At 40.9% G+C, this 12,709-nt stretch overlaps 1 protein-coding gene across 1 annotated transcript in view; it reads left to right on the forward strand.

Annotated features, from left to right (window-relative positions):
- The first annotated feature begins 2,858 nt into the window (after positions 1-2,858).
- hcrtr2 (hypocretin (orexin) receptor 2) overlaps positions 2,859-12,709 on the forward strand; it is a 30,203-nt gene continuing 20,352 nt past the window's right edge. The window contains exon 1 of the mRNA XM_037122662.1: positions 2,859-3,258. Within this exon, the coding sequence (XP_036978557.1) occupies positions 3,042-3,258 (217 nt within the window). The 5' untranslated portion in view covers positions 2,859-3,041. The remainder of the gene's footprint in view (positions 3,259-12,709) is intronic.

A 12,709-nucleotide genomic window follows, 5' to 3' on the forward strand; every position in this document is an offset into this window, starting at 1 on the left:
AAAGAAGAAAAAGACCCAATAAATCAAAAACTAAACAAAAACAGAAATTCAAAACTTAAAAACAATATAGATAGACAGTTGAACAGACGTATGGTTTGTATGTTTAAAAAGTTGAAATAGATGGCCAATTTAGAAAAATCCAAGCAATTCTCAATAGTTATTTTTATTTACATTTTTTTAATTGAGATGGTTTGATATATTTTGTTTAATCGTCACATTTATCGAAAATGTTTTGAGATCGTTCAGTCCTAAATGAGAAACGACAGGAATGATAAGATAAAAAACAAAACACGTCTATAACAAAAAGACATCTACAAATCAAATTTGCTGTTAATATATATAGTAATCATGTTGCGCCACAACAAGTCAACAATATCCACTTCTCTTGTATTATGATAAATACTCAGTTCAAATTGTCAAAACAGCACTGTGAGAACATTGTGCTTTAATCCATCTTGACCTCAAATCTCAGCAGCCCTGTCAATGACAAAAATGACATTGTTCAGAAATCACAGTATTCTCTGTCAGACGCTGACCCGTGTCCTGAAATATATCCAGTATGCAGATTATTCATGGCTTAACTGCATCTGTTTTACTGGAGAATCATCCTTCACCTTGTAACAGTGGACACACCAAGGAAGTGAAAATAGTGACTCTCAATGGCAAGACTGAAACTAAAGCAGACTACATCATTGCTGTATAAGCCCTTGTCTTGACATGTCTCCAAGCTTTTAGTCAATATTCAGCAGTCTGTCGATATCAACCAGTTTGCCAGCATTCTGAGGTGTATTAGCCAATTTATTTCAATCAGAGTGTCTGCAGCATGTGCAATGTCATCATAGGGGTTAATGGCATAAGTGAAATTGTCTCAAGTCAACCACTGATTATTTATGCATCAGCTCCTTGTTTAGAGGCTCCTTGTGGAGGTGTGCACTGAATTCCAAATAGAAATAGCAGCTGCGAGTCAATATCCAGTCAGGCTGACTCCATTCACTGACATCACCTTGTCCATCACATGCAATGACTCTATAAAAGGATTGAAACATCAATATAATTTGAGTTTAATATATTATGCTTTACTCATATCCCATGGTACCACACTCAAATACAGATACAGATAACGAACTGATATAGATTGTAATAAATAACTGCACAGTATCCAAACTGGCTGATGTGTCTCTTGTTCTGTAGTAACACCAACAGTTAAATGAGCCCCACTATGCCTTTTTGTGTTTTTTTTTTCTTTCCTTCAGTGTTTTATATTGGATCATGTCCATGTAAAAGCTCTTGAAAGTAAAAAAAAAAAAAAAAAAGTTCAAAGTCTGCTCCAGAAGCTCCTCTCTCCCACAGAAAATACTGTGCCTGAAATGCCTCGTCAGAAGTCCCGCCTTAATTTTCGTCACACTGCATCACCATGTCACACATTTGCATAATGTGTGCCTCGCATTATTTATTTTATTAGCAGACTGGGTATTCAAGCTAAAACAAAGTGTTTCAGAGGAGGAATACAGCTCTGCAGCACTGGACAGTGTGAGAAAACTGATGTGTTTTTTGAGAAACTATTCTAGTAGTAACGCAAAATAAAATTATGAACCTGAAAAATTCTCCTTAAATGAGAATGTGATCCAGGAAAACATTTATCAGCTAAACAATGGGAGATGAGAATACAAGATATGAATTGTGTAGTGTGCAGGTGGAAATTTTATACCGAACATAACTTCAAAGAAGCGGAATAAAATTAATCCAATGCTGGCAGGACTGTGGAGAGAGAGGATCCTTAATACATACTGTATGTTACGGCACTGCCCAGAGATCATAACATTTCGAGAAATTGTCTGAAACATGCTATATTTGACATTAAATAAGGAGGTACCACAATGCCCAGAAGGGTGTTTGTTGGGAGGTAAAGTGGACTGTGTGAAACAGAGAGAAATAATGTGTTAGCTTTCCTTTCTGTGAGGCGGATCCTCCCAATGAGGTGGAAACTAAGGAACTTAAACTGTTTTTGCATGAATCACTGGCTGAAGGACTTTCGTAGAGCTCATAATAATTGGATGTGCAGCCTCAGGGCTGGGGCTTCACAGAGGTAATAGACCGTGCACACTCAGAAAAGAATAAACAGGGGGCCTATTATTTAGTCTAAGAACTTTTTTGAATGTTATAAGGTAAGCCATTACAATGAACAGGATTCTCAACCTTTTAAGCAGAAGTAAAAAAAAAAACAGTGATGTTGGAAGTCAGTCATAGCAAATTGTGCGCAACAGTCATTTTATTTTATTGAATGGCCAGTATAACTTATATCTAACAGTTATTCACACAAAAGTTTTGCATTACAGCAGAGAGCAAATTTCCACACCAGCATACTACAGGTGACACAAGGGGGTGAAGAGGGAGAGACATTCCCCAGACTCCCTTACAAAATCTAGCAATTTGGTGAGTGGTTGAGATAAGAGGAATTTAAACTTTGTGAAATGCCTTCTCTGAGGATTCTTAATACATGTTTTTGGATCTTCTTGTAAATTCGGCGAACGTTATACATGACAGGATTTCTTTCCATGTGTAAAACACATCCATAAACACAATTACTACAATAAGAACTAGTCTAATATATAAAAAAGAGAACACTTGCAGTGGCATATGAAATAAGAGCCTGGAATTATAATAATGCACCATAGATTCAGTATTATAAATAACATATATATCAGTATGGACACAACCAGGGGCAGGACAATGAGTTTATTTCCCCCCTCATCCCTCACTCAGTCTGTCCCCATCCATCACGCCCTCCCTCCTCCGTGTTTCCCACCTCTTCAAGTAGCTCTTGCTCGCTGCAGTTATCTGTGCTGTCGGTGTCTGACCCCGCTGTGGTCGCGCATGGAGGCAGAGGAGAAACCAGCGTCACACTGACGAGGTCTTGGAAGCGCGTCGTTATCGCGCTACAGTGCCGCGTCCTCGCCGGCAGTCTGCGCAGCAACCTGCGGCCACTGCAGACGCACGGAGAGCAGCGAGGAATTGCAACAGACGCGCAGACATCTGGGAGGATGTCCGGGATCACCGGGAATCTGGACTGCGAGGACTGTTTGTCTCCTGCACATGTGGCCAACAGCACGGAGTTACACCCGCACTCCACTTGGGATGACGACGAGGAACTTCTGAGATACATCTGGAGAGAGTACTTGCACCCCAAGCAGTACGAATGGGTTCTCATCGTGGCTTACATCATAGTATTCTTCGTTTCACTCATCGGAAACTCGCTGGGTAAGTTGAGTCTTTGGTGTAAAGTCCTTGCTCATCCGTGCGTAAAAGGAATCATCCAGCGGGAGTGCACTTTGGACAACTTTCCCGAGCACGAGATGAGATTGTTGCCGAGCGCAAAAGAGAACCAAGTGCCACAGTGACGACACAAATTGTAAAATAGTCCAGTTTATCCTTTGATGTTCAGTGGAAATCGCAGTGGCGCGTCTGCGCTGTCTCTCGGTGCGGCAGCGCGCCGCTCGGATTGATCACATTTGGACTCCCACAGATGCGTTTGAAGTGACAGACTGTAGGAGATGGGATCACTTATGGCACACTGTGAGCGCAGCATGGAATGTGGGAAAACAAGATCATAATATGCAGAGATTGGATTCTTGTTTTTCCCTCGATTGTTTTTGATCTGATGCATCTGAGAAAAAAAAAAAGAAGAACACTCAGTCGAAGATAATGACAAAACATGCTGAGAAAGTGTCCCCAAAGTTCTTTTCATTTTTATCGCCACTGCTTCAAATAGAGCAGCAATGTGTTTGCTTTTTAATTTGGCCAAAGATGTCAGGGTGTCAAAAAAGTTACATTTAAAAAGAAAAGTGCTCATGTCCCATTTGTAGCTTCAGTCTCAACTCTCAGTGGTGTTTTGTGCCAATTACTGTTGCCTGAATCCTCCCTCTTTTACCATCTGATGCGATTTCTATTCACTTGAACATTCTTTTTTCCCCCCTTTTTTCGTTTTTATCATCAACAGCATCACATTTTGGTCATAACCATCTCAGCCATTCAAAGCAGACTAAACGTGTCTCCATCCACTCAGAGAACAAGGACGCTGGTTAAAAGCTGCAGATAGTTGTTTTTTGTTGTTGTTGTGTGATCTCTCAAGGTGTACTGCAGTACCGCTCCTCATCTTGTGAAACTGAGTCCTGAGTACACTGAAGTTAAACAATGCAAGAAAATACTGTTATCTCCTCTGTTCACCCAGAACAACCAACTATAATGTATTTTCCAGTGAAATATGATAAATATTGGCCTAATATTTACGTTATCAGCTATTATATAATATCGGTGAAAGCATAGCGGATAAATGGAGCCAACAATTTGAAACAAAATTGCTCCCATTGACACTCCAATCGCAGAATCTGAACAGCTCGATACCGTAGTTGTCAGCGTGCGACTCTGAAGTCTGTCTGCAATCTGTCAATGAACACGTAGCAGGAGAAGAGAAGGAGGAAGATGAAGAGGAGCCTGCTGTCGTTCTACTAACGCTGAGCCATGCTGAGTAAAGTATGCAGAGGCAAATATTGTGCTGCTCTTGTGGACATTCGACAGTTTTAGAGGCACAGAACTGGATGTCGTTGGCAATAACACTGCAGGAGGAGAAAAAGTCTACAAGTCTGAACACAACACATCGCATTAATCCTAGCCGTTACCCTCAGGTGTGCACAAGCTACCAGCCTGGAACTTTATTCCAGTGTCATCAAATGTGTCATCTCATATCTGCCATGGCAAGCATGGAATTACTTGGAAAAGAGAATCAGTTTTGTGCACCCCTGATCCCCTAATCTCATGCGCAGTCCCGTTTGATTTGATTGTACATAGCTAGTTACCTTTAATCACTGTACATGAAGTAACTGCTGTGGGCAGGTGTGAGAAAAGCTTGCAGATAAAGGTATATATAGTTGAATGTTGCAGACAAACCCTCAGCAATAATTCATTCTGCCGTACGCCTGACTGGTTCTAATGTGCAGATAGACTGGGAGCAACGTCAGGCATGCACAAGTTGTGATTGCAGTAATCAGGCGCCACCACCGACCACTGCACCGTTTCTGAATGAATCGTTGTTTTATACCAACTCTGTAAAGTCAGCAGGCGATAGGTCTGCAACGTGGCCCTTAAAAACAAATTGAGGTAGAAATAAGCAGCAAGCCCGCCAATTAGACGGCGTGAAAGCTGCGAAAAGACTGCAAACACAACAGTCTTTTCACCTCTCTTCCACAGATGAAGAAAAAAGTATGCCTCATAATGTGTTTTACTCACCATGCAGTCATGTCTGTCCCCAGGATGCTGGATTCAATTGCTCCCGCAGTGCACAAACTCTGTGTCCCAGGGACACCACATACTTTTATTATTTTCCAGATAAATTTCCATCTGTTTGTCTACAAATCCAGGGAGTATTGGTGGGAGGACTGGCATATTTCATCAGGGGAGGCATTCGTTTCAGAGCCAGAGCTGACAGGTACTCATTAAACCTTAATTATCTCCTTCAGACATGGAAGCACGGCGGATACAATTGCAAAGCAACATGCAAGACTTTTAAAATGATCTCAGCTTCTCTTTCTTTGTGTCCATTCATGCCCCAGACTTTTTTGTCTATTGATTTTTGCTGCAGCTTCCTCACCCACAATAAACAGCATTACTGTCGCTGAAAGAAAATCCACAAAACGGATTTGAACTGAGACGCTGTGAGATTTTCAAGATGACCTTCATTGAACACGGTTAAACCTTCATAAGCTTCTCTAACACAGCCAGAAATGAGGCAAGCCACTGGTCCCCTTAAATACGCACAAGTAACAATGTGAACAATTTTTTATGTTAACTGTCTGAATAAACATTGTTACCCATCGGAATTTACGACAAAGAAATGAATGTATGTTTAATGAGCTCCGATGTTGGGCGTAGGGCTCATAATGCAGTCACTACCTCTGCCCCTATACGAGGAGGAAGTGTGTGTGCTGCTTCTTGACCTGCAAAATGTCCGTCCGTCTTCACAGCTCCTAATGGATATTGGACATGTTGTTAACAATTAACAATGGATCAATCACTGTATGTGATAGGAGTCCATCATAGTACAAATCCAGATAATTCTCATCCAGCCCTGTTAGGCATTCTAGCATCTTTCAGCTCATTGTTTTGGTTTGACTGCCTACAACTTTACTGTTTTTTTCCCCACTCTCATTATTTCCAGGCGCCCTGTTTTGTGTCCATACTTACATACATATGCCCCTTGTGTTCAACGCAGGTACTCAAAACATATTCCAGACCGCAAAATACAGTAACGCAGAAGGAAGAGTTTCGCAAACACATGAGCGTTCACAGAGGCTTCCGTAAGGATGAGTGGAATTTGGGTCGACGTGCATACAGACATAGAGCTATGTGGAAAGCAAGATGTTTTAAACCCCCTCTGTACCACCTGCCCAGGGCCAAACTGCACACAAACACAGTTTTGGACTGGCTGGTCAACAGCAAATGGCAGCAAATCAGTCAAATATTTCCCTCCAGAGCTGGTGGAGACCAAAAACAGCGCCTAAAGGAGAATGAATATCAGCTTTACATTCATCAAGTGGCCAAAAATATGACTGGTGTTGAATACTAATGTTGCTTTGTATCTATGTGTCTTTGTGCAATGTATAGTCAATCACGTCACCATCCAGCAGCATGTGTCAGCATAAGATTCATGCATTTAGGTTTGCTTTAGGTTCAGATCTAAATAGCATCCATTTAATTAGGACCAAATGAACAAGGAGATCATAAAGGGATTAGACTTTGAAGTGGGTGTACATAAGTGTTGCTGTGGTGGGCACCCACAGAACGCCAACGAGAGCCTCAAGTCGATAAAATTCAATTATTTCCCCAGATTGTAATGAATTCACGCTCAGACTCTACGCCTCGGTTCATTCTGTTTGTGTGTGCCGACAGCTGAGATCCTGCTTGCTAAGGGAGAATTTCATCTCCTGTTGTGTTGAAGCAGATAAAAAAGATAACTAATTCCCAACGGACCGACATGCATAATATGCTAATGTGCATAAGTAGACTTGACTGATGTGTAATAATTCTTATTCTCTTTGTAATATGAGATTAAATGCATCCGTTCAGTAAAATGTTGTCAATTATCAACGCTTGGACACACTTCAGTTGAGAATTAAGTTATTACAGGCTTAATTTTTAGCTAGTTGAACCTAATACAATAGTTATTCAGAATGCTATATATCATATGCGACTGGACTTGTTTCAGTGTCTTGAAGATGTTTCACCTCTCATCCAAGAGGCTTCTTCAATTCTACCTAACTGGAGGGGAGTTGCAGGCTTTTTACACTCAGCGTGGGAGTGTCCTCACAGAGTTGTTAAAGACAGATGTGGACTCAGAGTTTCAGAGTTGTTAGGGCCACTTGAGGGTTGTTTACCCAACCGCCCCTCATGTGGGTTGCTAGGGTTAGGTGAGCCCAGGTGTGAATAGCTGTTAAGCTTAACAATCACTCGTCTAACAACTCTGTTACTCTCACAAAGAGCTTAAAAGCCTTCAAACTCCCCTCCAGTTAGTTAGAACTAAAGAAGCCTCTTGGATGAGAGGTGAGACCTCTTCAAGAAACTGAAATAGTTGCCTATTAGTACTACCATAACCTAGAAGATTCAGATCCTTCATCGACATATAGTAAGGTTTTTATGAAGTGATGATGCTTAAATGTAAAAGTACAAGCATTTTGAATTAAAATGCAGCATGCCAGTGCAATCTTGAACAAGAGTCACTGCCTTGGCTTGAAGACACAATCTAAAACCTGGTGGAATGTGACAGAGAACTCTCTTCGTTAACCGCCATCACTGAATCTAACACGATTTATAATAACCTGTCTCACTAGGCAGCTTATCATGATTACATTCAAGATGCAGAGACCACTGCCAATTATGGAAGTATCAAGGGTGGAGTGAGTGGAATGTTGATATGTATGTGACTTCATCCTCCTGTTTTTTTATGTGCAAATTGAAAAAGCCCTCAAGTGAGGGAAAATTACTGCCACCAGCTGTTTCAATGTCGATGAACCAGCTAATTATAATCAGGTAACAGTGATGGGTGGAATTAACATTACTTTGCATTTTGTTTGACTATTCCAGAATAAAATTGGTCAAAATTGCACTCTAATTGCATGGTTATAATAATAATAATAATAATAATAATAATAATAATAATAATAATAATAATAATGTGGTAAAAGACATTGACACAATAGGAGGACAGTAAAATAATCAATAGAGCCAAACACAATATAATGATGTTATCGTAGCTCTAATAGGAATAATAATGTCACATATACATATTTAAAAAGAGTAACTAAAGGAAACAACTTAATCAACAGATGCATTGTAAAACTCTGCAATGAGCTGGCGACTTATCCAGGGAGCACCCTGCCCTCGCCCTGAGACAAGGCTGGGATTGGCTCCAGCAGCAACACTCCGTGACCCCATGGAAAGGGATAAGCGGTTACGGACAATGACATGACATGACATGCATTGTAAAACTATAAGTAGTAAAACTATAAAAAACCATGACCTGTACACTGAGAGCAAACCTGACCAGAGTCAAATTTCCTGGCTTGTGTACACACACTTTGCCAATTTTTCTGACAAATTGTGAACAAATCATATACGCTTCACACAGGCGCGAAACAGTCAACATGCTTATATCAAAAACGTAAAAAAAGCATCATAAAAACGTACAAGGTTTAACTTGACTGCAAGTGGTGTCGTAGAAAACAGGATGTCAAGATTTAACACAACCAACATAATTGGTTTTCTGAAAACTGTCGGCTCATGCGTGTCCATAAGATGCAGTAATGGAATATGAATAAAGTATAGCAGCACTATTCAGCACTATTAATATCCAACATTATATATGGCTAATTTCCTATACTGGCAGTGCACCACCTGCTGTTTGGTACAAGCTCTATTCTATAGCCAGGCTGGGATATTAATTATATTTCCAATCTAATGAATGTAATGAAACGCACTCTAAAGCACTCTCACATACATGTAAAGTGGTGTCTACTTTTGTCCATTGTGATGCTGTTCAACAGGTGTTCTATTTGTCCCTGCAGTTGACAGGCAGTTCATTCATGTGAAGCTTGAATGTAACATGAAGGATTGGTCTGCATTAGCATAAAGTAGCATGATGCAATAGTTTGATTTTGCACTTAAGCCACCCAATTATCGGATGTATGTGGGTGGTCCTGCTTGAAATAGGTGTTTTTCACATTGCAAGGAGAAGAGCCTGCCTCGCTGCAGTTTTTTTCCTTGTGTGTCGTGGTCGTCATCGCAAAGGCACCGGAACAAGCAGGGGAACAGTAGCTTAAAAAGCAGCAGATCATAAAGTTCACCCAGAAGACATTAAACTTCTTTGAAAAATCTTACTCAATCTATCTTGCTCCGTAGATAGAGCCTTTTTTTTACTGGGGGTCCAAGGATTTCTCCCCTTAGGCTAATAGCCGGGCTCTGGTAATATCAGTGACAGTCTATACACTGGAAAGAAATACACTGACGTTGACTTTGCAGTAAATTATTCTGACTCTGCCCATATATTGCCATGTAGGTCGGCTTCTGCGCAATTTGCACTGGTGACAATGTTGCATTTGTGGCTGCTGGCCTGTGGCATAGCACACTTGTGACTATTGTAGAATTAGTTAACATGGGCTCCAAAGTGCGTTATGCACATCTCGATTCAAGACAAAATGTTAGTGTTAGTGGTGTTTTTTTTTTCCAGTGTGAAAGGAGGAAGCTATAAGTGGGACTGAAAGGCCTGAAACAGTCCCATTGTTGGCTCGTAGCGAGCGCTAGCTGCTTCATGACAAACTGTCGTGCCCAACGTAAACATCCAAAATAAACAGAGCAATGTGTATGGTCAGTTGGATTGTGTTGTCTAGTATCACTTAAACATATGGATACAATACAGTTACCTTTGTCTCCAACCTTATGGCCGTCTATTTTTACTGGTGTTTGCCTGTTGTTTTTGTGTACAGGCTAGGGAAAGTTCTGATGAGGACACATCCTTTGGCATTTTCTGGAAAAAAAAAAAAAGAAAAGAAAAAGAAAACTTATTTTTTTCAAGACTGGAGCCTTTGATGCAGCTCCTGTAGAAGTGTTTTGGGGGATGTGCTCTCTCCACGATGCTTGTCCTGGACCTGAAAACGAAATTGCTTTGAGGGTGTAATTTTCCTCAGCGGTTTGACATGATTGGAAATGGGTGGAGCAGGATGTAACATTGAGAGGGACTTGATAAAAGAAGCAGGACAAAGACTGGTCAGAGAGGATTTATCAACTCCTCCGACAGAGGCAGAGGACAAAAAGTAATGTATGGGCCGCTGGCAGCAAAAGGAGCATGACTTGTTAATCACAGCAGAGCACAAAACTTAAAGCAAAAAAATGTTTGTATATTTGTTTGGTCACCCAGAATGCAAGAGGAGTCCTTAAATTGCCTTTACACCTGAAAGGAAGAGAAAACCTTTCATGTGTATACTGTGTAAGAAGTCTTCTCGAGGTGTTGTCAATGAAATCTAAAAGTGAGAAGAAGTTGTTGTGCAATCTTCTGCACAAACACATTCATAAAGAGTTCACCCAGAGATTTCAGTAGACTGCCTCAGGCCTAACAGAAAATAGCAGAAGGTAGTGTGTGTATTTTTTTTCATTCTTATATATATCAGGCTGTTTAATGTTGAGTAATCAAGCACACAACTTCCTGATAAAACAAACTATACGAGACTTCTCTGGAGACAGACAAAACTTTCCCTGAAGTCGATTTTGATTTGGCTTTTCAGCTCAAAACTTTCAGTGTAAAAGTTTTAGCAGCATTGTAAACTATACTAAAAACTAAACCAATTACTTCTTTGGTTGATTTCACATTGCGTGTGTGTGATCAAATCATACTGTGGTCTTGGAGGCATCTTTTGTAGCTGGAAATACCACAGAATCAATTTTGACTCAGAGACACGATGACCTACGTTGAAATAGTTTATACGAACATGGCCACGGAGGGAACAAAACGACAGCACAGCTGTACACACAGCGTACTGTCAAGTCAAACCTCCTGAACCTTTCTCTTGTTCCTGGTTATATCCTCTAAGGAACATGGGAGTCAGTCTGCAACTGCAGATCTGCTGAAGGCCATCCTATGAGTTTTACCTAAACGGCAGCCTTGGTTTGTCAGAGATCCGTTTTGTTTCCCTCGCTGTAGTAATTTTTGTCATTGTGTGTCACATTTGTCACCACAAAGGCACCGGAAAAGCAGGGGAACAGTATCATAAAGATCATAGAGTTCACCCAGAAGATGTTGAACTTGTTTTGAAAAATCCTAAAAATCCTAATAGATGAAAAAAATTCTGAATAAGACACATTTTTTTCCAGAGCGAGGAAGAGGTTGACATCTGACTTCTTTCTCATCGGCGGAGAGGGTTGCACATCCTGATCAGGCAGCTCACTGCTGACTGGAAACCACTAAGACCGGTCGCCAAACTCAGCACTGAATGAACGATGTTCAAGCGCCACTTAAAGTGTTGACAAGCCCACAGACTTGACTTCAACACACGTCATATCAACACATTTTTGTAAACATATGTACAGCAGCCTCGTGTTGCTTCGTTAACAAAGACCATGAGAGATATACACTCATAGATCAGAGGTCACTATGCCCTCAGCCATGCCTAATCGGGCCTAACCTTTATACAGGGTATGTACGGAATCGTATCCTGTGGGGCCAGAAAGTTGTGGGCCATAGATTTCTCTCCCACACATAATGATAAACAAGATATAATATGCTGTATCTATTTCATCAGTGAATGCATTTATTTGACAGCAGCAATGCAAATAGCCATAGTGCCTGACTACTGGGCCCACTACTTTAAGGTGCGATGCAGCACTACCACCATTAAAACACTGTAAAACACCAAAAGCACCCTGAGCTTGTAAATCAGCTCTGAAGCAACCCTCTGAAGTTTACCAGCGTGTCACTTTTCTTGAGACACAATGTCGTTATGCTGTCGATGGTAACAACAAGACCTGCGAAAGATCTCCCTTTATTTTTCCCAGGATCGGGGCAGCAGCACCTTAAAATGTCCGTGCGTGTTAGCTGTTCCCTAACCTTTGTCACCAAAGACATTCAAACTTGTCGCAACAGGTAAAGCACAGGTGTAACTCAATACAAAAGCAGAGGACACTGGGACACCTAGATGACATACAGCCTTAGTTAAACCTGTTTGACATCATTAAATACTCACTGACTGTAAATCTTAATGCCATTGACACATTACAATAAAACTCAACAAGCTGAAACGATCAATTTTACAGCTTTGCAAACCAGGCGATGCATTCAGGTTTATATTTTGAGGATGCTCGTGTTGGCAACGTTTTCTGCTTTCCATCCCAACGTTTTTCGCGGCACATGTTCGTTCTTTCTCTCCTTTGTTGCGTTATAGTTACAGTGTAAAAGTCTGTAGGCCTTGGTAAGATTCCAGGAATCCGTAACAACCCATTCATAGTGGGAAAATAATGAGTGCAAACCACACGAACCACAAGGACCAGATAACACAAATACAAAACACAGATCAAAGCAACAAACGGAGCAGTTCACCAACCCGAGGCTTTCTCCTTCTTAACTCTGATTGAATGGTGCCTGCCCTCACTTGTATAAATGTGGATCCAGCTG

Source organism: Acanthopagrus latus, chromosome 15 (assembly GCF_904848185.1).
Source record: "Acanthopagrus latus isolate v.2019 chromosome 15, fAcaLat1.1, whole genome shotgun sequence".
Taxonomy (NCBI): domain Eukaryota; kingdom Metazoa; phylum Chordata; class Actinopteri; order Spariformes; family Sparidae; genus Acanthopagrus; species Acanthopagrus latus.